The 27,623-nt window shown below is 41.2% G+C and overlaps 2 protein-coding genes across 3 annotated transcripts; one reads left to right on the top strand and one right to left on the bottom strand.

Annotated features, from left to right (window-relative positions):
• Window positions 1-1,631: 1,631 nt before the first annotated feature.
• On the bottom strand, window positions 1,632-24,309 carry micu3b (mitochondrial calcium uptake family, member 3b). Of its 2 annotated transcripts, XM_034121015.1 has the most exons (15): window positions 24,071-24,309; window positions 22,148-22,295; window positions 19,825-19,856; window positions 19,595-19,673; window positions 17,160-17,207; window positions 16,994-17,076; window positions 16,834-16,905; window positions 15,299-15,340; window positions 12,904-12,999; window positions 12,352-12,440; window positions 11,987-12,158; window positions 10,338-10,446; window positions 9,252-9,409; window positions 8,648-8,716; window positions 1,632-2,679 (listed from the first exon to the last, which is right to left on the bottom strand). In XM_034121015.1, exons 1-14 carry the CDS (start codon window positions 24,293-24,295, stop codon window positions 8,648-8,650), a joined length of 1,422 nt encoding a protein of 473 aa, XP_033976906.1. In that variant the 5' UTR covers window positions 24,296-24,309; the 3' UTR covers window positions 1,632-2,679. The 2 variants fall into 2 exon arrangements, with proteins under 2 accessions (XP_033976906.1, XP_033976907.1); XM_034121016.1 differs by lacking the exon at window positions 12,904-12,999.
• A 452-nt stretch (window positions 24,310-24,761) lies between these two features.
• fgf20b (fibroblast growth factor 20b) lies at window positions 24,762-27,070 on the top strand. The gene is made up of 3 exons (XM_034121334.1): window positions 24,762-25,438; window positions 25,707-25,810; window positions 25,984-27,070. Exons 1-3 carry the CDS (start codon window positions 25,156-25,158, stop codon window positions 26,227-26,229), a joined length of 633 nt encoding a protein of 210 aa, XP_033977225.1. The 5' UTR covers window positions 24,762-25,155; the 3' UTR covers window positions 26,230-27,070.
• Window positions 27,071-27,623: the final 553 nt, after the last annotated feature.

Below are 27,623 nucleotides of genomic sequence, written 5' to 3'. Positions count from 1 at the left end.
AGCTAAAATGCGCAAAATACAGGAGTTTTTTAACTAACAACGACACCAGCATATAATCTGACTTTTTAACACCAATACACGCGAAAAGAGGTGGATTAACTAATGCATTAAAATAGTGGCGTTTGATGGCCCTGTTGGCTTCCTTTATTGCAAGTATGATGACCAGTGCAGAGGTTTCATAAAGTGAGTATTTATTTTCAAATATATATCTTTTGTAATTCCTTTATATCATATTGTAATGTATATTGGTGTTATGAGACAATATCAATAAAACATGGGACTGATAGCTGTTTTTTTTTGTTTCAGAACACATTGTGTTTTCTTTACCTGACATCTCCACCTGCTCCTGCTGTTTTCAAGCCCAACTGCACCTGCAAAATATTCTGCAATCCTGAAGTATATACTGTACAATACATTTCACAAGCCCACTGTCAAGCTACACACTGCCTGTTTTTTACTGTTACATATAACTACTTCAAACATTTAAATTGGAGCAGCTTTAAAACATTTTCACAAGTGCTATTTAAATGTGAGAATAAGTCTGCTTTAATTTTCCAACTTGTTGCCAGTTATGCGGGTGGTTGGCTCGCTGCAGCCAACAATATGCACCACAATATGTCTAAGTGTTGCAGTGAGGACAGATGGCTCAGTGAAATGGCAACAATTACAATGTTTTTCAAAAAGCTACTGAGCAGAAGCTGTTTCAAAAGTACAAATATGATACAACTGACCCCAAATCAACAGTCTTGATTACAATACAAAATGATATTCCATCTACACATTTAGCTGTATCTTATATCTAAAAAAATATTACAATATTGTCAGCGAGTCTAACAAAATTACTCTCATGTTTATTTATATTTGCCAAGCTGAATTATGGTAATTGTAGGATCCAGTGTCTTTCGATTCTTAACCATGACACAGCCAAAACGTTCGTACATCTCCACCTCTGCAGCATCAATTTCGACCTTTATTTCTTTATTATATATTGTTCTGAGCGTAGATGCTGACAAGTCCAAAATCATTAGCAATGCGTGGATACGGTGGTTTGCATAGCCATTCATTTTGCTTTAACAGGTAATGTTCAGAAAATGTTATGTATATACAAAATACGACACAAACATGAATTATATTGGTTTTACTAGTGGCCAATAATATCACATAAGATACTATTGGATCCTTTACATATAAAAAGAAGATCAAAACACCTGGTAGTGATCTATTGCTGAGTTAATGGATGAACATTAACACTTTTCATTATTCCTCAGGGATGTTTTACAGTCGCCCTTTATTTTTCTTCAAAAGTTCAGGATTAGAGTGTGAGGCTGCAAATGATTACCCGGCAGAATGAATCATTTAAAGATTAGGAAAAACTCTGTGATTGGAGTCTCATACACCGACACAGCCGCAGGTTTGTGATGATTAATGCTGTTAATGATTTGCCTTCAGGTTAAGAATAAAACCGATAATTTATTCTTCTGTGCTCCTGCCATCAGTGCACTGTACCTACAAAGAATAACAGCGGTTTCCCTGGTGAGGACGAAGCAAACACTTTATTTATTAGCGGACTCACCATGTGTGTGCTAAAAGAGGAAAACAGAGAGTACAAAATAACCAACAATCAACATGTTTTATATGATATTTATTGCACCTTGTCATGTCAAATGCATCAGTGTAACAGTCGCGGCCTGAATTAAAAGACTTCTATGGAGCATTTAAAACTCTTTAAAGAGGCAAAACTAACTAATCTAAACAGAACTACATTAGTCTGGTTAATATATTAGCGTGTAACATTTTGCTATCTTTTTTCAGCTCCACCCAAAGCAAACATTACACCAATCATTAAGAATGTCTCAGTTACATACTGAACAGTAGTACAAGAGAGTATATTTATAAAGAAGAAGAAGTACTATTCTTTTCAGAGCGTAAAGGGAATACGATTTCAATATATTGCTTCTAAAGATTAATTTAAGATGAGTGTCCCAAGACACTCGTATGGCTTTGATATATTTATCCCTGCCAGTGGCATGGAAATAGCACTTGTCCTCAATAAGTTAAGAAATGATTAACACTGTTAGCTGCCTGTAGTTAAGCAGTGAAAAAGAGATACAGATTGAGAGGGTTTGTCCAGTGGGGGATCCGGGAGGATTTTAGCTGCAGCGCTTAGGGAGAGAGGAGGAGAGGGATATAAAGGAGGGGAGGAGGGGGGGTGCTGTCCTGAGCTGATCTGTGCAGGGGCTGCAGAGCCTCAGGACAAAAGGAGAATCAAACAATCACTGGTAGAGCAGAAAAAGTTAGACAAAGTTGGACTTAACAAATAAATAAATAAATAAATAAATAAATAGGATCAGTGTTAACAATCTTAAACTGATAATTATATTTACAAGTCGATGAATCAATAAATATTTAAGTATCTTTTAAGCAGTTACATAAACTGATTATCCTATTTAGAGTCCTGCATTGCTGCATTAAGGGGATTAAGGTTCATAATGGGTCATTCTTGTTTGTTTGCAACAGCTTCCCACATCCTGTTTGTGCAACATCCTGTTTATGTAAAAACTTCTAACATAGTGCAAGAAGATGCTGGAACATGCATTAACCCTTCAGTCCTGGTCGTGAGCGCAGATAGGAGGCACAGCTCGTCGTAGTTAAGACATGCACTGATGCTGGGGGTTTCACCTGGTGACAAAACAGAGAGAGAATATAAATACAAGTCCAGTGAGACACTTGGTAAATGTTTAGGGGCCCTATTATTCTAATTTTCAGGTTCCTATTTGTATTTCGTTCCTCTACTGCAGGGGTGGGGAACCTTTTTCCTCTCAAGGGCCATTTCAATTTTTACAACATCCTCCGAGGGCCGTAGAAATTATTGACCTCTGCTTAAAAATACTAAAATCACAGCCCATTCATTTCGCCTTTCTTTCATGCTGTGCAAAGAAAAAGCAACCTCTTAATACAGATATCTTACCATGACTCGCGCATTCACGTGCACGGTTGTGGCATGACCACCAAAACAGAAAGATATGGACACAAGATGTTTTTTTTTTTAAATATTGAAGTTAAAAGCATCAATCTGGTGCACTTTGAGAGCAACATTAGGAGATCTATGGATACATCTCTCAACACCCATATGAAACAGAACTGTAAGCAGATTTTCTTTTTCTTTATGGATATTTTACAAATCACTCCCCTTTCAAACTGTTTTCTTGTTTATTAATAACAACTTTTATGTTAACTTTATTCTCTTATTTTATGTATAACTATAATGATCATATAAAGATGTGCCTTTACCTCACTGGTTGTAGAAAAAGCTTCTTATGGCGCGTTTCCACTACAGCGCGGAGCACGGTTTAAGAGGGCTGTGACGTCAGCGGCCCGTTTTTGGTTGCGTTTCCACTTGGCCTAGTACCGGCCGGCGGGTCCTAATTCACAGTTTTTCTGGCCTCATAAAATCGTGGGTCTAGGGCCAGAGACAACGAGGCTGAGTCGGGCTGAGTATGCTAAACTAGAGAGAGAATCGCTGGCAAGGGGGCTACAACTACAACAAGATGGACATATTTGACCGTGATTTAATTGTAATACACGTTTCAAAATGATGCCGAAGTAACAACATACTGATACCGGTTAGTAAAAACCATGAATTAATGCTTTGACAAGTTTGCAGACAGACGGCAGGCGAAAAACCTTTTAAAATGCGTGTTTTCTAAATGGAGATCGGCTAAGCTAACGCAATATATGCTCCGACCGTCCACACTCACAACAACGGCCTATACAGACATAAATAAAGCAGCGACTGTATTCGCCATGACACAGGCAGTCTGTGGTTTGTACTTGTTTAACTTTTGTCTAGTTTCTGAACATATATGAGGAGCTGTGAGCTCTGAGTGCTAACAGCTAACGGCTGATGTTGTTTTTCTGGGGTTCTCATTGAAGATGACGTCACGGCTCCGCCTACACTGCGTTACTATAGATACTACCCCAGTTCCTAAACTGTAATGGAAATGCGCCATAAAGTGAGCCAGTCCTAACGAGGCCTAGCCATACCGAGCGAGGCCGTGTAGTGGAAATGCGCCATTATATTCGTTAGCATAGCTAGCTAACCAGATGCTAATAACAACAAAGTTATTGACTGTATGATCAGTATGACAGATGAACAGATCGCCACTGGGCTTTCAACTAAAGACACAGCCACGCAAAAACTGCGGCATGTGTACGGCTCCTTATGGGTACTGCAATTTTTGAAGTGGCGGAGCCGCATTCTGGTGGTCTCCGTCAGCACTACACCCCTGTCAGATGAGACATATACCACATGATGACACGTTAGGCTCGTGTTGTGTTCAAGGACCCTGACCTTAGCCAGGAAAAACAGGCACTCGCTTTTTTAATTATTTTGCGGTCTAGATTTCTTTAATTATTTTTTTTGCGTGTGTTTATAAATTACCTCGAGGGCCGTATCAAATGGTCTCTACTGGGACATGTTTCCATGCTTTAATGTTCAAAAAGCTCTTTATGTTCCTCATACTGCCTGTGCTGCAGCACCTCTTTTCACCCTCTGTCTGAAACCAGAGCCCAGTCTGCTCTGATTGGTTAGCTGGCCGGCTCTGTTGTCATTTGTCAACCACTTAGAGATGTCCCGCCCCTTAGCCTATCACGTACAATGTGTTGGAGCGCTATCCAATAGAAGTGTGAATGTTACATAGTGATGTCACTATGTTGAGGAAGTTAACAAAGGAGTCCAATGGAGGCATTTCAGGCAGGGGGGAGTGTGTGGGAGAGGAACTCCCTCTGGAGAGAACACAGGGATTTTAGCCTTTGCAAAACATTTACATGCACAAAAACCTATATAACACACTACAGGAAAGAGAAAGCCCCAAAAAACATAATAGGGCCCCGTTAACCAACACATTGTGCTGGTGTTGTGAATAAGCTGTATTAAACATAACTGCAATTCAATTATTTCTAGTGTGTTAGGTGCTGTTTACACGAGAACGCAAACGGTTGTATCCGCTACTTTTCTCTTTCGGATAGCCCGTTCGTTTATACAAGGCCGTAACGGAAACGCGGAAACGGACCCCGCAAACGATAACGGGTCCCAAGGTGGATAGATCTGCAAACGGAACGCTCTGGGGGGCCAAACGGCTCCGTGTGTAAGCCCCTATACGATCATTTCCTGATAACGATGAAGCCATAGCCCCGCCTCTGCTGCTCACTGCTGTAGCATGGTCAGTAGCTACTGTCAGTAGCTACTACTACTGCTACTAACCATGCTACAGATGTTAGTGCAACATCTACAGCTCCTCTACCACAACCATCAGCAACAAGTGGACATGGAGAACTACATGAACTACATATTGCTGAATCCACCGTGGGGCATAAACAGAAGGGCAACCATGCTCGGGGGTCTTCTTCGCTGCTTTTGGTGTATTTTGTGGCGGAAGTACAGCGCCACTTACAGGCCCGGCATATGTACTACAGCGTCTCCAGCGCTTTCGAGCGGTCTCGTGTGAACGGAGGACCTTTTTTATATCGTATTCAGTTCGTTTGCGTTTCGTTTGCGTTTGCGTGTAAATGGGGTCTTAGATACTGAGAATACAATAGCCTACTGAGAAACACAAACTCTTACAGCCCTTAATCAAACAGTCCTGGAGTGCAGCAGCAGTTCTGCAAGCATGCAGAAACAGATCTGCTCCTCTGCAGGGACCACAGCTGTGGAGCCCCAGCACACAGCAACCAGACATACTGCTCCAAAATATTACATTAAAACAATTTCCAAATGTTCTGTAGCAGGTTATGATGAAAGTTAAACAAACAGATAAGTGAACTGCTTTCCAGGAGTGGGGTGAGCACATTTAAACTACTTTTTCATGTCTAAGAGGATTATATCTTCTCCTCTAATTTGGCAGGAAACAAGGGCGTAGCTTTCATTTTCAGATTACTGGGCAGACGCATATTTTGAACTAACCAGTTGAGCCCCGAGCCTGTTTTTCAGGCCTCAGGCTCGAAAATGACATTCCCAGAACAATTGACTATATCTTCACTTCTAAAAGGGGTAAATTAATAATCTTTTTTCTCAAACCAATGATACACCTGTGAGTTGGATGTAGAAGAGTCAGAATCAATATAGAATTGTTTTATTTTAAAGTAAATTCAGATTGAACATAGTAAAAAAAAAAAAATGATAGTGTCCGTCCAAAATAAAAACATTACTTATAGTGAAAACCACCCTTGAATGATGGGATAGTAGACTAAAAGCTTTAGGAATCCACACTATAACATATAATAAGTACCGTGTATCAAGATTGTTTTGATTGCAAAATAAGTTACCTAAAATCCATCTAAACATTACCCATTGGTGAATGAGTGCTGCACAGCCAGAATGCCCAATACCGGAAGCTGTCATACACTCTCGTAGCAGCTAATGTGAAATCTCCGTTATTGACATAAATATGAAGATTGATTATCAGTAGGGCTGTCAAGTTAACACGTTAATAATGCGTTAACGCAAAAAAAAATGAACGCCACTAATTATTTTAACGCGATTAACGCATGTGTATTTTTTGTCCTCGGCCGCCATGTAGTTTCAGAGCGCATCGAGTTTAAAATACCATCTACAAGCTGATGCTGACAGCCCAGCTCCTGCCGCCCGCTTGTGGCAGACCACACTTCCACGCTCCCCGGCAGGCCCGGACTGGCCATCGGGAGGACCGGGAGGGAGGGTGTGTGTATGTGTGGCGCGAGCGAGGCACACTTTACGTGTTGTTGTTGTTAGCATCTGGTGCTAGCTAGCTGCGCTAACGGATATAAGGAGCTGTTTCAATGAAAACAGAGGAGCGACATTTCGCCGACAACTGCGCCGAGCACTTGACTTTATGCAGGTAGCCAGACAGTGGGACATTGTACGAAAAGTCAGCACACACATTGCAGCGTCCAGGCAGCTCCCGTTCGAGCATATATGCCTTGAGCTGCACATAGCTCCAACGATCCATCACAGTGTCTCCACATTCATTCACACACACACACACACACACACCACACACCACACACACACACACACACACACACACACACACACACACACACACACACACACACACACACACACACACACACACACACACACACACACACACACACACACACACACACACACACACACACACACACACACATTGTATGAGAGAGGTTCCAGGTTGAATTGAGGCGAATATTTGTAATGTTCAGGTTGTTGTGTTTAATATTCATGAGAATATTTGTCATTGTTCAAATGATAATAAACAAACATATAAAGCATATTTGTCCACTCATATGTTGATATGAGTATTACAAACTTGAAAAATATCCCTCTAAGGTACATTTAGAACAGATAAAAAATGTGCGATTAATTTGCGATTAATCGCGATTAACTATGGACAATCATGCGATTAATCGCGATTAAATATTTTAATCGACTGACAGCCCTAATTATCAGTAATCATTTGTGATACAGACACATTGGATTAACCTTCAGCAGCGGTTTTATCGTTTTAATGTCATTGAACACAACTTTTAATCAGAACAACAGCATAGGTAAGAATTTCTCCCGTGTTTGCTCCGTAATGCTACGTGTTGTGATGTCTATGTTTGCTTCCCCTGTCGCGAGTTCTGATCGCTCAGTGATGATCGCTCAGTGATGATATCTATATGTCTGGAATCTGTGGAATCTCAACTTGCTAATCGATATCTTGTTTGTGCAGATCCGATAAGTAATACGGGTATTTTACCTTGAGTTCTGTGCTAATTGGGTTAGCATTTTTTCACTCAGGGCTAATTCAGAGCATTTGTTATACCCTTTTGTTTCGTTTAGCTAAACATGGTTAATATTGTCTGATAGCTGAGTTTCTTTCCCGTTAAGTGAGTATGACACATTCATAGTTTATTAAATGTTAAGAAGCCCTCAGACGCTGTTTCTTGCAAGATGTTGCGTTTTGCCCCCGCCCGCGGGGCCGTGGGGTTTAACTGGTTTTAAACACTACATTTCCTGCATTCGGGTTCATTTTAAGGCAACATTGAATTTTTTTAAATCATAAGAATTCATAATATTAGTACTACCTGTCCTTTACTCTGCTCTGCATTATATTATTGTATGTATTATACATCTGCTGCCAAGGACTTTATGTCAGTAATATAAATGTTGTACCAAAGTAAAAAAGCACATTTTCACTGTGCTTTCACTCAATGTTCAATAATGAGGAAAACAAAATCGAGGCATATCTCAAAATAGATTTGTTTTCATGTTGTGGCCCTGTCTGCACAAACATCCAGGTCAGGACCTTCCCTTAGATAATCAAGCGCTCTCCCATGAGGTGCATTTGCTTTGAAACATTTATACGGCTTTAAACTGCACTGCTCACTGCCCATGTGCAGACTTTAAGCTGGTATCAGGTTGCGGGTGATCAGGCGTTAATATTACAGTGAAACTCAACGCCTCAGGCCAGCAGAGTGAGGCCTGGTAGCACGTCTGAAAACACTGACTGGCTGTGTGTGAGGGAAACACTGTTAGGGAACAGATTTTTAGATACTTTTTGATGAGCTCACATTAAGCATTGGTAGTATATTTTTATGTTTGCCATGTTTAACAAAGAACGGACAGTGTGAGATAAGACTTTACCTATTTTCCTGAAAGCTGCTTCTTCATGCAGGACTTAAAGCTGGTGAACTTCTCCTCCATCCTGACACCCTGCGAAGAGAAAAAGAGAAGACAGTGAGAGGAACATTCCCCACAGCCACTAGATGGCAGTATCATTTTACTTAAATCACTGCCTCGCAGGTGAGATGTGTTTCAGTAATGAGAAGTGGCAGGAGTGTAATTGAGACATTATGGTCTGGGAGTATTTAAGTCTACCACGACCTAAAGAAAAAAAGAGATATAATAAGTGCTTAGCTGAAGCTGTAATTGAACAGGAAAAGTGGTGTTTGTGAAGCTAATGGCTGCTTAAGTAGGCCTAATTGTGGGAAAGTACTCTGAAAATAAACATGTATTTCTGAGCATAAACCCATATTTCCCTTTTTTGCCCTTAACCCACTTGACTTTGCATCCACGTTTCTATCTGTGAGCTTTTTAGTGTCTGCGCTGGCAGATAAAGAAGTAGTTGGCAAAGACTGACAATGCAGCTAATGTCTCCCATAAGTCAGTGCTGCTGATGACACCTCTGTCACCTTCAGAGTAATAAAAGAGAGATAGATGCCATCTTTAATGGCCTCTGCTGTCTCACCCCCCCGCCGCGGTGCAGCCGGTCCTTCATGACGCCGACGAACTCCTTGTGGCTGAGTTTACCGTCGTGGTCCTGGTCGAAGATCTTGAAGACCGTGTTGACCAGGTGGCGGGTCAGCTTGATGCTCGTAGCCACGTAGACGGCGCGGGTAAACTCCTCTGAGAGGGGTGGAAGAAGAGGAGAAGAATAAATCACCACTGAAGAGAGGATTAGATGAGTACAGATGTATTTAATACAAATATTAACATTACTATTAGAATCTGAAATGCTCCTTCCTCCCAGAGTGGCGATATTTACAGAGTTACAGCAAATGGACAGGGCAGTTCAAAAGTAAGGGATAAATCAAATGGAGGAAGATGTGATGTGAATGTTATACAGATTGTTTTGTTTTCTAAGGGTTTTGATTGAGACAACATTTTAAAGTTTTTTGTCACCGGAAAGGTTGCTACGGAAACCCTGAGAGGCGAATGAAAATAATATTACACGAGATTATACTTGCACAACTTTTCACCTCTACTTAGGAAGCAGTTTTATTAATTATTATTGAAATGTTGCTATCAGAGAGTCTCTCTTCCCTCTCAGAGCTTTTGTCAATTGATAATCTCACAGATAAAAGAAGAAAAATAGAAAAACGTGTTGAAATTAAATGATCCTGTGACTCAATTTTAATGTTTGTACCCCCATAAAGTGACTAACACTGGACCTGAACTCCTCAAAAATCAATGCCTGTATTTGTAAAATGTAAAGCTTATGAAATGCATCATGCCAAACAAAGCGAACAGCTGCGTGTTCGTCAATTAGCTCGTATAATTCCCTGAATTCCAAACATTTTAATTAAGTAATTTCTCCAATATGTGTTCAGTAATATGGAACCCAAAAGCGGTCTTTATTTACGTTTTTAAAATGTAAAGTATGTAAACATGAAAATAATTCCACCATATTGTTATAATTGTCCATGTTTGCATAATGTAATTTGAGTAGAAATCTAAATAAAATACAATAACCCAATTAACATTTATATCATAACCATATTGACATTATAATTGTTGTCCATATCTATAATGTCACTACAAACTGAGACTCCACCTTGACCAATGGCGCGGTTGGCGAAGTTGTACATCTGCATGGCGATGGTAAAATCCTCCAGGTTGTTAAGGAACTGGAAGAAGGACCTGAACTCCTCAAAGGTGATTCCCTGCAAGGACAATAACAGCAGTCAAATAAAACGCCTTTATTTAAAAAACATAAAGCTTGTGAAATGCAACATGAGAAATCATAAAGTGGCACATAAAGCTAACGGCTGCATGTGTCAACACTCCGGCGAAGGATAGCGCTACAATTCACACAGCCCATAATCTGCCTCCTTTCATCCTGCGGGGGGGAATCCTTTAGTGTGTGTGGGACCTTGAAGCCATCAGATAGATAACACAGCCAAACAGACAGAGTATACATTGCTGGATTTTCCCTGCGCGGTATGGACACGCTGAGCTGTCAGCAGCGGGGGGAGGATTGTAGCTTTTTTGGGAAGAGGTCAGGCCGTTTGCAGACTTTTTCTAAAGCAGATTAACCTGATACTTGAATAAACAAAAACAACAAAAGTGATGAATCCCCAAACATCTCAGGCTTGGCTGATGACTCAAACAGTGAGCCTATTGATCTCCACTCAACCGTCCCGCGGCTACTAGCTCCTTCTCGCGCCGGGGGCCTCGCCAAACAGGCAGCGCACACAGCCGAACAAATGGAGTAATGACTAATCTGTGACGCTTTGCTGTTTTAACAAGGTGGGAGCCATAAAATATCTCTTAGCCGAACGATGAGACCCACTTGATGGTGAATGGAGATCTAGCAACGGGCTACTCCAGGAGCTGCTGGTGTCTTTTCAGCGTGCAGAGAGGAAAAACACATTAAAGCTAAAATGAGGATGCCTCACTCAACAGCTAATTCACAGAGCGGTACTGAAAGAACCGGGGGAATAAAATACTGCCATACTCACACAGACTTAGAACAGGGGGCAGAGCTTGCCTCATTTAGAGATCTCGTAGATTTGTGATCTCACTGTGAGTTATGCATGGAACGATATGTTGACAAAGCGCAGAAACGTCCTGTTATATTGTCGTCACAATGAGGTTGCCAGTTTTGGAACCACAGTGCCTGTACACTGCCTATATCCCACTGACAGTTTCTGGTGGCTATCTGAACTTCGGCCGGTGCAACAGGCAGACAGAAAAGCTGTTGTTTGTCAATTAGCTTCAATAGTTTGCATAAATCCACAAATTGTAATTCCAAATATTATTATTTCTATCCTATCAAAATTTAAATTTGTGTTCAGCAATATGGAAGCCAAAAGGGGCCTTTATGATAATGAATACTTAAAAAAAAAAAAACATTACGACTTTACACGTTTGTATCTGTTATATGATCAAGTGCTATGAAGGGACTGTGAATAACTATAGGAGGAAAGGAAAGGGTTACCTGACCCGGGGTGGACAAAATATCCTGAACTCCAATATAATTATTGGGCATCCAATTGAATCCTTCAGCCTTTGTGAATCTTATAAATCTAAAGAAAGTAGTTGATACAATTGTCTGCATTTTCTGAGGCTGTGGTTTTTGAAGTTGTATTGGATTACATCCTATTGTGAGGCGTAAGTCATATTGTGTCTACCCTTTGTACTTTAACATGAGGAATGGGAGCTGTCAGTAGAAGAAGTGACGACAAATCTGAAGGGAAACACCTTTTCGTCCGGCAGGCTGTGGCGCAGGTTCTCCAAGTACCCGCTGACGTCGTCCACGTTGGTGTAGCGAAGCAGGATCCGAGCAAAGTCTTCCTCGCTGATGGTGGGCAGGCCTTTGGAGTAGGAGAGGAACTCTATCTCAAGCACCTCTGTCTGCAGGTTGTCCATGAACCTGGAGGAGGAGAGAGACGCATTGCTGACAGGAAACGCCACCACCAGAAACTCACATGTACAAAGGAACACTTAACATGGTCACAAACAAAGCCACTCAAGGCTCCTGGAGGTATGAAAATGATTAATGGCCATATGGATAATGATTTTCGACAGACATTATCACAGAGAAGACAAAAGGTTTTTCAACTCACTCGTAAAAATCTTCAAATTTCAACTCAGCTTTGCCCTTCTTCCCAAAGAAATGCACCAGCAGGGTTGTCTCTATCTTTTCATCCACATGCTACCAGAGGGAAAAGGGATTCATTATGAGCTTTAAACGAAGACTCAGCCAAACATCTATAAAATGTGCACAAATTCTTAGTTGGAGCAACTAGGATGAGCTGTTTTCTAACATTTGTGTGTATCATGGTTATACCAGGTAAACATTAACAATGGCATTTATCTAGCCATGCTGAAAGCTTCAAGTAAAGATGCTAGTTAATACCCAGATTCTGCTATTGAATAGTTACTCAGAGTTAATGGTTAATCGTTCACTGTGAAAACCAAACAGTGGGCCAGCATTTCTCATCTCTGCAAGATACAATCACGTGCCATGCTACCGATTCGTTAAACATGCTAAAGAAATCTTTGTTAGAATTTTCTGTCCCTAAACTGATGCATAAATCAAAGACTTCTCCCTCACACAGTACAGACAGTGAGAACATACTGTTACTGTATAACCAGAGTAATGAGGGCAAGGCTACCTCAGTGAGATCAGAAAACAGAACTTGACTTGTGCCACGTCTGAGAACATCCCACATGCCTCGGGCCTCCACATGCTGACTGTCTTTTTTAAGAACCTGTGGCAGCAGTTGAATCAGATGTTAGGAGACAAGATACATGTAGCACATTTCACCGAGATTAGGAGGAGGAATATGGGCGGAAAAACAAGGAAACAATGAGGCAGGCAGGAGGACTGTACGGAAGCCCAGAGAGGCCAGTGGGATGAAAACATTCTGGTGATATATTATTTAAAGTGTGATTTAAAAAGTATTTTCCTGCCCTTTGTTTATCGATTCAGGATAATCTTTTGTATGTGTTGTTGTTTTTAAACGGAGAGGACACAAGAGGATAAGGTGCAACACTTCACCAGGTTGTAAATAGGACCATTTTAATTTGTCCATGCAATCTAAACACATTTTGATGAATAAAATAAATGTCTTGTCAAAAGAAAGACATGACAATAATGTTACATATAATGTTAACATTATAACACATAATACATGTACCTTGTGATTATCATGGACAAATTGATCACCTGGAAAAAACATGAATGCTTTAAGGTCCTTTTCAGAATATCGGGCAGTTTTACAAAAAAAATGATTTGCAAAACTTTTTTTTACCTGTTTCTCAAATGAATGTTGTTTTGTAATTCACTTAAAAATATTATCCTGCAAAACCCTCATACACAGAAAAAAAAATAAAACTGCATATTTTCTTTTCTCACTTGCCTCTCAGGGCCTCCATAGCACAGACATGTACATACTGAAGCAAGACAAGGAGTCAGACATTTTCAGAAGGCAAAGAATCAAAAAATCAAAGACCCTGGGACAGATGGACTGACATCCATCCACACTCAAACAGGCAGACACAGAGTGGGGCTGACACCGGTGGATCTGAGGGCCCATTAGCCCCGCATGAGCCAGCTCTGCAGCCATGCATGCAGCCTGTTGGCAGGACATGGAGCCAACACCGCTAACACATGTCCAAAGCATGCAGGGCGTGAGAGCTGAGGGGAAACTGAACCCTTCCAGTACATCATCATTTGATGCTACAAGCTAAGAAGTACACATCTTTCACCTAGCGTTGTGAAATCGGTTCAAAGGAGTCGAACCATATCAAAGTGAATGGTGCAGATTTAACCAATTCAGTACAATTCACAACATTTCTGTCAACATAACTAATGCTCAATGGTGTCTTGAAAAAAACGAAGCCACAATTTTGTTCTCGATGAGGTCATGCTCCTGATCTCAGATTAACATATCATTATCTTTATTACAGTTTACACTGCTGCGCTCACTCTGTATAACTACAGCTACACTGAAACACACACATGTTCTTGTAATAAGTGTTATAAGCAAAGAAAGATCACAGGACATCTATCTTGAGAAGTCAAAAACTAGAATTTCCACTAATGTTGTTGCCTCTCACTCTCATTTTGTTTTTCCAACCTATCATTTCCTCGGACTAGATGTTTCTCAAGTCTCGACATCACCTCATTCAACATCAGCTCACACACCGCGGAGCGGGAACAGCTAGCTGCCTCCGTCGACACGTGTTCTTAAGTATGGCTTGCTTCGCTTCGTAATATTTATTTTTCTTATCGACAGTTTTTTTTTTCATCTCTGCAGAGCCTGAGGGCGAATGTATGTGAGGCAGCCGATAAAACAGCTCTTCCTCTGCGCCGCATCGCCTTCCACCAGAGAGAGATTTACGACATGATCCCACAGCTAATTACTGAACAACCTTTTAATGCACCGCGCTGCCTGTTCCCATCTCCTCCCATGAAAAGATCTTGTAATTAGAATACGCTGGGGAAAGCCCGACCGCAGCACTGAACACATGCCTGTTGTGTGTTTCTGACTTTTGAACTTTCTTTCTGGAAAGATACCTGCACAAATCACAACAAAGGCAAGACACACCTGAAGGTAGAGTGTTCAAAAAGATGTCCCTCTGTTAGCCTCTTCTATGTGAGTGCTTTTCACAGTTATCCTCCCTGACTGGCATCTTCATGGTCAAACCCATCACAAAAGGTAACATGAGACCAAATACCGCTCCTCTAGAAACTGTAAAAATAAAACATGGGGGTCCGGGTGAAACGTTGTCAGTCCACAGGTAAGAGCTTTTTGAAGTGGAATCTCTCGCTGACAAAAGGCGAGTACATAAATCATCTCAGCTACCACACACTAAGACAATGTGTCACTAAATGCTGGAGCACACAGCGGTTTACTTCGATTCAAGTGAATGTGAAAAGGGTTATCTTTGGTGTCAGCCCCCGAGATGCATGTGTGCAAAGAACAGGTTTGGAGGAGCACATGCCAAAAAAAGACATGCAACAAGCAGTTCATTTTCCTTTTAGGGAAAGAGAACAATACATACACTGTGTGGCTGGGATTTGGGTTGACCGTACAGCTGCAGGCTCTGAAGGAAAGGAGAGGGAACTCATTTTAGAGCAATGCATCGTTATGTCTCCAAATCTCGAGTGCCCATTCTAATGATCTTTTTGATGCTTATACGGGCGTCAGATTAATGCAAGACTGTCCAGAGATGCTAACATTTGTCCCGGCAGAGTTTAAGCTCCTCCATGTTGTGTTTGAGCGATAAGACCTCAAAGAGTCGCTCTTATCGCTCCATTCAGCTCTGCCTGTTTACATCCACCTGCATGCGGCACAAGACAGCCCCGAGGAGATGAAAGGGTCACGCATGTTTTACCCTGTTTGACCACATTCACCTCAGTACAGCCCGGCTTCTCTCGAGGAACCCTAAACCCTGTCATGTCAGACATTGGCTGAACTGTAAGATTCAGGTCAATGGCAGGGAGCTTCTCGACATGAGGGAAATACATATAAATAAACAGATATTAAAGTGTACTCAAAGTGTTTGTATTTCAAAGAAGAAGTAATATTGCATTCTTTTTCGATTTGTTGATGACGCAAGTTGACATCATGATGATGATACACAAACGAAATTGTACAATCCTAAGCGCCATTGAGCTTTTTTAATGAACAATACAGTAAAAAGGACTTGTTTTCAAAGGTGTCACTCGTTGTGACTAACCCTGAGAGAATCACCTGACTGTAGTCCCTGTCAGCTGTTTAGAGATCTCTTACCTTCGGAAAACTACTCTGCGTTTCATTTACCTTAACTGGAAGTACAACATTGGAGTTTGGACTCCCAAAATCCATCAAATCAGACAAATGTGAAATATCTGTTCCAGCCAGGTGAATTACACTGTACACGTTGATGCAGATATGTTGACATGAGTTGTCTTTCATAAGAAACAAATAAGAAAGAACTGCTATGAAGAGATCATTTCACGCAGCCATCTTGGATTTGACCCAGACTTTCCGAGTTGTGTCTCAGACTTAAAGGTGGGGTAGGTAAGTTTGAGAAACCGGCTCGAGATCGCTAGAATTTGAAAATACACAACCGGAGAAAATCTGCCACTTCCTTATAGAGCCCCTCCTCCAACACACACGAACGTGCACATGACCAATGAGGGCACGAGATAAATTTGTGCACAGATGGAAGGCTGACAGGCAGGTAGGCCATCCAGTTATTTTAGCCGGGCCGGCTAATATGATTGGTCGTGCTTTTTACAGTATTACGGCTTCCACAGATGACATTTTTGTATGGATTTTTTGTCAAAGCACTTAAGATATTCATTGCTATCGGGATGTTAAGAGCATTCCATGGAATATAACAAAAAGTGTATCTCGAGCCGGTTTCTCAAACTTACCTACCCCACCTTTAAAGGGTGCATTCCAGTAGAAATGTGGAAGATGTCCGGCTTAAGGTTAGCTAGTAGCTACATTTGTCTGACATTTGGTTTTGAGAGCTTTTGAATGCTGAAAACAGCGGCCTGCTACAGTTGGAAAAAAGGTGGATAGTATTCATTTGAAAGCCACTCATACCTGCTGGTCAAATCTATGCACGTCATCAGCAACTTCCTTTCTCTCCTTCTTCTTACGGAAAATGTGTTCCAGCTGGTGAGAAGATTAGGTTATTGTGCAGAATGTAACAAAACACTTCAAATGCATTGCATTGTATATGATCATCAAACGAGGCTCATACCACCAAGAACTCCTTTTTGTCCACCATTTCGTTCCCATCTGCATCAAACATGTTGAACGCAATCCTGAAGCCTGCATGGGGCTCTGAAATCAAAACAGTCATCTCTTTATCAATGAATCATTTTCTAAAAATATTTCTGTTTAAGTGAGTTTGAATATATACCTACTTGTTAAAATGCAGATCAGGAAGAGGTACTCTGTGTAACTGATGACACCTGATGACAAAAGAGAAAAGGCTAGGAAACAAAAACCTTAATGTTCCCCTTTCTAAACAAGACAGCATCAAATAGTGTTCACCGGTAAGCTGAAGGTGTTTACATATGTTCAAAGTCATGCGCCCGAGATGAATAAGCCATCCAAAGAAACGCCTTCAGACAAGAGTAATCTTCTCGCGCTCCCTGATAGCATCTTAAAAGGTGCCTTTTACTTCATGCTTGGTGTTGCCCAAACACAAACACAGGCTTTACAACTGAGCTGACCGATCTGGACACAAACCCAAACACATTTTCGGCCCACGGCTTCTGATCCTGTTTGGGGTAACAAGGTGTAATACATTCTCAAGTGATCTGTCACTGATTTGAGAATGGCCGATTCAGGTTGTGTGTCGCGTCCTTCAGCTCCCTTTGTTGTGTGACACGGAGAAGGGAAGAGTAAGTGTCAGGAGGAGACATCTCAGTCGACTCGGGAGGCTTCTCCCCTCTGACTCTGAAAGCATTCCCAAGCTTTTGTTTGCTCGGGGAAGATAGAGAATCGAGCGCAGATAGTTCTGGGTGACTGCTCTGGGTGTTATGGGAACTGGAATCAGGTACGAGGGTTTGCTGCAGGGAGATATTTCAGACTGGAAGAGGGGAAAAAATGGCGAACAAAGATGTCGTTTTGACTCTGCTTTTCCTTTAGAGGCTGGAAATAAGCTGCTAAAAAGATGATGTTAAGGCAACTGAAACAAACTCAGGTGTGAAAAGAGATTTAGTGATGCATGCCATTAGACATCTGAAAAAAAAGGTTCTTGTCATCCCATCTCTCTCTGTTTGGCAGGTACGGCCTTATAATGACAACAGATCTCTGGCTTCAAAGCCTTTAAAGCTTAAATGGGTGGAAGAAAGAACAAAAACACTTTTAAGATTCCTGCCATGTTTCAGCAATACCACACACCTTCACTCCTGGAGGGAGCCCCCCCTCCTCCTCCTCCTCCTCCTCCTCCTCCTCCCTGCAGCTCAGCCTCTGAGCTCAAGTAGATGTTGTTAGACAATACAAAGAATTCCACAGAAACACTTCATACAGAGTGGCAGTCCCGGAGATGTAATCCAATGCCATTCTTAGGCTTCATAATGTCCGCGGTGATCAGGGGGGTGGCCGGTGGGACATGTCTCGACATAGCTGGGTTCAAACAGCTCCCTCATTCTCTAAAGCGACGCTTTGTTCGCAGATCAATCCAGCCCTTTTTCCCTGACAAAGCCGCCACGTTTAACAGCAGGATTAAAAGCCCCAAATCCCAGCATTGGCACTTAGCTAAAGCAACAGAGGAGGGAGCAGAACAGTGAGATGTGATGCTCCACTGGCTCGTATGACCTACTGAGGCCCAGGTGGGAACATCGGAAAGATCCTTAGTCACTCAGACAACTTCATTTTCTTCATGAAATGTTATTTTGGATCAAGGTTTGCAGGTGATCATTACACAAGTCGCATAAGGGAGAATAAGGTGTGAAGACTCCAATTGTGCTTTAACAGTTTGTATTATGCTCAGTAGTAAAAAAGGGAAGCCAAGCTAAATATATACTGTCATTTGTATTAGTTTCTCCTGTGGCCCCCATTTATAATGTTATGAACCTGCGTAAATCGTAATCGGTGGTTATCGGTACCATTCTAACACGTCAGACATCTGATTACGTGCCTAGGTTGTTAAAGTGTGACCGTTGTGAAACTGAATAAAACTGATTGAACAGAATAACTACAACTTCTTTCAGTTCAGACATCAATATACTTGGTTATGTTTAGGAAAAGATTGAAACGACATCTTGCTGCTTAACCATGTGAATCTATGACACAGTAGTTGCTGTAGCAGCCCCCTTGTAACCCACATCTATTAAGCTGTTAACCAATGACAATGCAGATGTAATCGCCGTGTACTATTCGGGTGCCTGTCTAGGCTTTTATGGAGATTTGTGGTGCAAAACTTTATTTGAGTCAGCCTTATTTTAAATCCATTCGTTTAGAATCGTTTCCAACTGCTAAAGAAAACGTTTGAATTTGGATATATGGCAAATATAGAAGTTGTTAAATAAATTGATTACAATGAGTTGCTAGTGTAACCTAGAGAGTATAATAGTTATTTCCAGGAAAAGTCATAGTTTTTTTGCATTTTGTATTCAAGAAAGCAGGAAGAATCATTATGTATTTCATCAATAGCAGTCCCTCCTGCAGAGGTTACCTGAGAATGAATCTAGATGTTAGCGACTGATGGAGAGATAAGATAATGTTTACAACACACTCACTGCTCTGGATTATACGAGGATGACACACAACAGTGCACACTCTGAACAAAGCATGCAGAGGAATTACTTCAATTCAGTGGATTCATGTGCTGAGCTGTGGGTTAGCTCACCTCGTTCACGCAGATTTCTAAACAAATTGGATGATCCTTTCCAAACAGGCGGGGTGTCAGCCAGCATCTTGTCTAAATCCTGAGAGAATAGAGGGAAATCCCAAATCACTCATTCATTTCTAAATCCGGAGTAATCACAGCGTAACGCGGTGTTTGTGGGAATGGCAGTAATTACAGAGGTTTCACACAGAGGAGAGGAAACAGTGCTTTGATGACAGAGAGAATCTCACCTTGTTTGTGAGGGACTTCCATGCTCTCCTACCTAAACACACAAAGTGAACAGTCAGTGTGTGATATACTGAGAATTCAAGTACAAGTATTTTTACTTGAGTATTTCCCTTTGATGCTTTAAACTTACAGATGCTACTCAACTACATGTATCTGTGTATCTCAATTTATAATATCCTGTCAAGTAAACACAAAACAAATAAAGTAAATAAACAAAAGGATGGAGTGTTTCTTTATAAGTTAAGAACGTATTTCAATTATTTTATATACACTTTTTAAAAAGACTCTTGGGTCAGCTGGAAAATGCTTTGTCAAAACGCTGAAAACAGAGCTATTTCTCTCATTAAAAATGAATTTGAAGAGATAAGTGGTTAACAAAAAGCTTCAAACATGATGACCTTATAGAGAATGATGCACCACTTAAACTATTAAACAGTTTATACATGATGTCAAATAAGAAAAACCTTAAGCAGCAGTAAAAGGCCACAAAATGCAGGCACTTATATGAATCCTAAATCAACATATATATATATATATATATATATATATATAGTCAAACTCAGGGATTCTGAACAGTGACTTCTTTCACTTTTGATACTTTAATACTTTAAGTATCAAAAGTTAAAGAAGTCACTTATTTACTTAAAGTTGAAGTAAATGTTGCTGTTAATACTTACAAACTTTAACTTGAGTTTTTGAATGTAGGACTTGTAGTGGATTGATTTCACAGGAAGTACTTAAAGACATATAAAGGATCTGAATACGTCTTCCACTACTTATGAATATAATAGTACGCTTTTATCTGGAATTCTATATGAGGAAAATAGAATTGGGAAACAGAAGTGAAAACAGGTGTTTATGTGGACAGAAACACAAGCTGTGTATCTCCATGAACGCATTCCGATGGTCAATAAACCAGCAGATAAGATAAGGCACGGATAACAGTGACAATAACCCTCGTCTGACACATTTTAGAGCCTCTGTCTGAACCTGGGATTATTGTCCACCAAAGAGAGTGAGCGTGTTTTCCTCATTAAAGTTTCATAACCATACCTTATGGATCTAATATGAATAATTGACATGGCAGCACTTTTAGTTTGGACTGTAATGGTTCTACATTTCCACCGTCCTCTGCTTCATTTCTTCACCGTCAAACACATCCACAATATAACCATAACACATTCAGATCACTGTGTGGCAACACATCAGCCAGGTCAATTACTCAGCATGCCGATACATTAGAGCCTCTTATTTACCTTCCTCATTAGATTCCAGTGAAGACATGTCCAACACATTACAGCGTGCCACACACCTTCCATCATAATCAATCACAGTAATTACAATGTGTTATCGGTACATTTATGACAGTTGTTTGGTCTCTCCGGGTCTCTGCGAGTTTGTTGCCACATAAATGAGCCATAAAAGTGGGGTTGCTGGTAAAGATGCCTATCTTTATGCAGGTGTTATGACTGAAGCTCTGCAAGCTGCAACTTATTGTCTGAGGATGACACTTCACAGGCCCTCAGCAACATGTCAAGTTCCAGGAAAAAACTCTTTTTTTTTCTAAGTGGAGAAAAGCGGGTTTATCTGATGACTTGACAGAAGTGTTATTAGGTCAATGGTTGCTCATTAGAGAGGACATGGACTTACCTGACTTACTTCACTCTGAAAGAATGATTGGTAGCTAAACTCATTTGAAAAAAGGACATTTAGTTGGGAGGTAGTGAAACGTTGGCCTGCAGAAAATGATTATTTTCAGCATCGATTCATCTGCAACTTAATTTCTTGATTTATCATACAGTCCATAATATTTCAGAAAATTGTAAAAAAGGCTATCCAAATGTTTTGAAGTCAAAGGTAATGGCTTTCAATGTCTTGTTTTGTCAGTGATATTCAGTTCAATATGATTTAAAACAGAAAAAAGCAGTCAATCTCCATGTTTAAGGGACTGGAAACAGCATTTTCTGACATTTTTGCACGACAAATGACTTTCATTTTAAAAGATGAGTTAACTTTAAATAACATCACAGTCTTTTTATTCTGCCTTTTTTCGAAAAAGAAAAGAAGCAGGAACTTTCTTAGGAAATCACAAAATGGTGTTTTAACAAGAACAAAACAGGATCTTAAAATAGACCTTGATCTGTTTCATCAAAAGAAATGGACGAGAAATCAATGGACGAGAGAAAAACACTCCGATTTAAGAAGCTATAAAACAATTAATTAATGAATCGTGAAAACTGTTGTTGGTTAATCTTCTGTCAGCCCCCTTCCTCCAAGGGGTGTTCAGTATTATTGGAAGGAGCTGAGTAATAGGAGTACACTCACTCTTTGGTTCATTCAAAGTGACGGACTCCAGGAAGTTGAGTGGCGTCATGTAGAGCTGGCCCTCGTGCTCCACCGAACTGAACTGGCGAAATCTGTTTTCATTGGTCGACATGTACACATCTCCATCGTCCAAACCATAGGTCCGCGCCTGTAAACCCACACACACACACACACACACACACTATCATGAAATACTTCAAATCATCTGTACAGTGATAATACCGTCTGAAAGATGCTTTTTGTGAAGCTTTTCTTGTCACGAAGGGCCTCGCTCACAGGGAACAACAAAGAGGCCGATGCTTTAATTCAGTAATGGGGTGCATGTTATGTCAGCCCTATTTCTCATCCCTGTGCGCCAGATAATGTCCCTACAACTGTTCAAACCAGCCAGATCAGAAGGCAGGACTGGTGAGGACTGAGTGGATCTCTCTGTCAGGTGGCACAGCGCCAGGTCCACTGGGCACAGAGCAAACACCCAGGGAATGTGTGCCCCCCTCTGCTTAACCATTAAACCCCCTCTAACCACCCCCGCCTCTCATCAAATGTCAGCCCCTCAGCCAAGAGGCCAGTGTCCAGTTTCCTGTGTCCCTGGATTCCTGCTGCCTGTATGGACAGCAGGCAGGCTTTCCTCACTCCAATATGAAACAAGGAAACGTGTGTAGCTGTGTGAACAGACCCTGGTTTACATGTTTGTTTACATCCCCTGTGATCTATGAAATCCTGTAAACAACGTCAACACATGTCTGAACTCTAGAGACTTGCTGTAGCAGGGCTGGCATGTAGGCCAATCGGGAGTAATAGACAGGGGGTAGACACAATAACGTATGTTGATCAAAGCATTACAACCCTGATGTTAATAGCTAAAGTAGTGTTGGAAAGATAAGCTAATTCATTAAAGGAAAGAAAAGTAATGCATGAACAATACTTTAAATAATTGATCACTAAGGTGACAGGTTTCTCAAAAACAGGTGCCAATATGTCCTGGTCTTCAGGGCAGCAGCTAATGGTTACTTTACTACTGATGATTCTATTAAGTTGTTTGGATTAATCAGTTTGATGGAAGTAGGTGGCGCCAACAAATGTCATATACTATTACTTAAAATAGAGAATACAAACTGGAAAGAGTGATAGTTTCTTGGAATAACTAATAGATTAATTGACTGCTGTAAATTGAATAACTTTGTATTTAGAAAATGTTGTTGAATAAAACAAGAAAACTGACAATGTCACGTTGAGCTCATGGAAGTTGGGATTTCACTAGTGTCTTGTGTTTCTTTCTATAATTACGAATCATTCAAATTAATAAGGAATGGATAAATAAATATGATTTGCCCACCTCTCTTGATACATAAAGGGTGTACGATAATAACAATATAGGTATCTCCAAAATGAACAATACATTTGAATTAAAAACTCTCTCATATAATGTGAACATAACATTAGTGGTTTCTCAAAGCTACAGCTATTTGAAAGACTATAATATTACATGTATGTTGTTCATTAGTCCAGCTGATACTAACCATGAATTCAGTGTATTGTAAACATATCTACCATGAGTTTTTTCTCTTAATGTTCCCAAGGCTAATACTTAGTTATTATACGACATATACGCAGAAAACGCAGGCAACCCCCTCACTTATGGTAGCAATTAGGTCACGTGATCTGACTATTTTGCCTGTTCAGCACCAAAGGTCGGGATAGCTCCTCGTAGCGACGTCACATTAATGTAGTTTCACGCGCACACAATATGATAAAGGCTAATTGTGATGGAAATGTAGATGCCCCGACCATTACTGTCAGCATATGTTCATTTGAGACACAAATGAAAGGAAAATGGAAGCGTTTTTACACGACAGTGTTCCTGTTAGACTATAATATGTGAGATAAATGAAGCTGCGCAGCTTGGCAAATGTCCCACTGTACCTTATCGGTGGCAGAGACTGATGGCAGCGCCAGATGAAAGAGTCGAGCCCCGACATGGCTATTCAAGCCGGAGCGCCTGTACGAGCAGCAGTAGTAATAATAGTAAGCAGCCCCGGCCGCAGCGGTTCCTACGGAGACAACTTTCAACAGTTTCGTTGCTTTCTGCGTCGTAAACGTCCCTGTCTTGAAGCTAAGTAAAGGGATAAGCCTGCGCAGGGCAGCCATGGCTGTTTACACTGGTGTCGTAACCGATAACACACTCACTCACGGCTAAGAGCAGCTCGCGCTCAAGCTGCCTGCTGCTGCTGCTCCGAGCTCGCGAGATATGCCGTGGGTATTTCAAGTCGCTCTGGGATTGCAAGGCGTCAGATTCGTGAGAGTGAAGGAAATGTTCAAATCTTTAGACAAACATAGAAACACACTCTGACTTATTTCTTATGTCTCATATTGATTTTAAGTGTCATCTTTTTTTGGTTACATTTTTTATTTGGGTTTTAAGTGATGTAATAGCTTAGTTTAAGCCCACAGCCCACCAACAACTATCTCTCTCTCTTTATATGCCCTTAGGAGAAGGGGGAGAAAAAAATCCCTGCCAGGGCACGTCTGAACTGTGACAGCCCCGCCCATTACTAGTCCTGTGGTTTTGCACCTGCCTCACCACCCCTGCCACTTTGAGCGCAAAACCTCCAGGAGCTCCTGTACCTGCACTGCAGCGTTTCCTCAGCCCGCACCACTGAACCCAACACTGCCGTGTGCCCTTCACGGCTCCACCGAGGCATCACGCTGTGAACAGGTATGCTACACAAGGGTTATCTGAGCGGAAACTGCAGCATACCCCCAACTGATGAAGACGCAGCGGTGTGAAAAAGGAGAAAAGAGAGAAATCAGTGCACCCAGCATCGGAGATATTGTGAGTGTTTATATGTAAGGGGTGAGAACTCCGTGTAATCGCACTACGGGTGCATGTGCTAAGTAACGGGGGACGTAAACATGCAATAAGTGGAAGTGGCAACCAGGTAGTGTACTACGCACGAGCGCTCGCTCCGGACCTCCTCACTGAACTTTACCCGCTGAGCTTTGACGCGATGGCTGCTGCTCTGGGGGAAGTTGGAGGCGTCTTGCACGGCATCGATGGTGTCCCACAGGTCGGGTCCACTTTCTTACTGACCCCTCCCGGGGACAGTCCGACCCTTCTGGGGGAGCACTTCATGATGTCCGGGGACAGGCTCTCGCGCAGCACCGCGGCGGATTTAACGCACCTCAAAGGGATTCTCAGGAGGAGACAGTTATACTGCAGGACTGGATTTCACCTGGAAATACTTCCGGATGGCTCGGTGCAAGGGACGAGGAAGGACCACAGTCGTTTTGGTAAATACTGAGGGATTCATTTTTGTATATATTTTGGTAGCAAACTACTAGAAGGAAGTAAAGTGCATGGCCACAGTTATACAAATATCAAAATGTTAAGCAACAAGAAAATGGTGAATAAGAATAATGCCAATAACAATCTTGTCATATAATTCTCTTCTTTTTAAAATATATAAATTGTGACAAAGTACTCCTAAAGGAGCTATTTTATAATATTATTTCATCCTTGTCAAAGTCTGTACTGAGCACCTGTGTTATTCTTCTCCAGGTATTTTGGAATTCATAAGCCTTGCTGTTGGATTGATAAGCATTCGAGGGGTGGACAGTGGACTCTATCTGGGGATGAACGACAAAGGAGAGCTGTATGGATCTGTAAGTACCTGCTTTGCTTGTTAATGTCACCCAAATCCTTATTTTTGACCATTTGATGGCACACAAGGAGCTTTATTTGTTATTTATCAAGTTTCGGGAATTTAGTTCAGGATGTAAATTAAAAGAAACTATGAATATGTGTTTAATTTCTGCATCACTCTCTTCTTTTTCAGGAGAAGCTCTCAGCTGAATGTGTCTTCAGGGAGCAGTTTGAGGAGAACTGGTACAACACATACTCGTCCAACCTCTACAAACACGGAGACAGAGGGACGCGTTACTTTGTGGCATTAAATAAAGACGGGACACCAAGGGACGGGACTAAATCCAGGCGGCACCAGAAATTTACACACTTCTTGCCCAGGCCTGTGGACCCTGACCGCGTGCCGGAGCTGTACAGGGATATCCTGGGACACAGCTGAGGCCTGGGGGCCCGGTCCAGTTCAGGAATAGCTGCTAAAGCCCTGGCAGGCAGGGAGCAGAGAAGAGGAGAGGGACCCAGGCAGGGGTGTGCCCGGTGCAGGCTGGGGGACAGCAGCCCGACCGGCAGGGATAAAGGCACCGGGGCCTCTTGTAGGAATGCATGGGCCATCTCTCAGCAGCCAGGAAGACGGCTCACGCTCGGCATGAGGGGCTTGTTTGTCTCACAGGGCCGGACGACCCTTAAAGTACCTGCGTGGAATAGGAGACGAATGGGAAACTGATCATGGGGCATCTCCTCTGGTCACACAGGGTCCATGGGAATCTGTCGAGTCATGAAATAGTACTTTAATTTAGTCAGAGAGCCGTCGTTTGTTCAGAAGGACTTTGAAGGAATTCAGTTTTATTTTGTTTTCTTACCTGTGTCTCAACCTGTTTGTAAAGAGCAAAAAGTGTAACAAATTATTTATTCATTTTTAGATACATATATTTATGTTATATATTTATTTATTTGAGAATATATATTTTTACAGTTAGATACAAGCAATATAGGAAAACCACTAGAGACTGTATCGATTATATAAAGACTGAGACACTGTACCATTATGTCTTTTATTCAGAAAAAAAGCTCAGCTATAGTGAGATACTGTAATCATTTCAAAAATATGAAACATATTGGCAACATCTGGAAACAGCCCCACGTATGTGATAAAACGTGCCTTTTATCGCAATATGGCAACTGTGAATCCATTTTAAAAATAATCTTTGTAATGTTGACATTTTAATTCTAACCAAACTACTGTTACATGTGTTAAAGGAGGAATCTGAAGTCAACAAATTGACTTATCAAACAATAAATTGTTCAAAATGTGATCAAAATGCTTTTTTTGTCAGCCTATTTGATTAGAAATGAGGGTATTTTGTTGGTATCAACTTATAACCAATGTTTCCTTAAACAACCCATATTTTTCTTTTAACAGAGCAGTATTTAAGACAAGCAAGCTTTATTGGTTGCCTTTGTCTTTCAGAGTTTAAACATATAAACCGGCTTACGAGACCAATGTTGTCTTTCTTTATGGACGCCATTACGCCGAGAGAGGAGTCGTAGACCTGGAGCATGCATAAAACTTCAAAGGCTCTGTCCTGAACGTAGAGGCCGAGCAACAACATGATCAGGACCAAATCAAATCTGACCTTTAGCTCGAGTTCGCAACTTTAGCAGCTGTATAAAAGTGGAGGTCAGAGCGATAAGGATTAAGTAACCTCTGCTGACAGTTTGAGAATGATGGGGAAATGTCTTATAAAGTGTATATTTGTGTACAACATTTTTACCCAAAAACAAGCTAACCAAAAGTTGGAGATAGGAGGTACAAAGCAGCTGAATTACTCATTTATT

Source organism: Trematomus bernacchii, unplaced genomic scaffold (assembly GCF_902827165.1).
Source record: "Trematomus bernacchii unplaced genomic scaffold, fTreBer1.1, whole genome shotgun sequence".
NCBI lineage: Eukaryota > Metazoa > Chordata > Actinopteri > Perciformes > Nototheniidae > Trematomus > Trematomus bernacchii.
The sequence above is the reverse complement of the archived record's forward strand: the minus strand, read 5'-3'. Positions and strand labels throughout refer to the sequence as shown.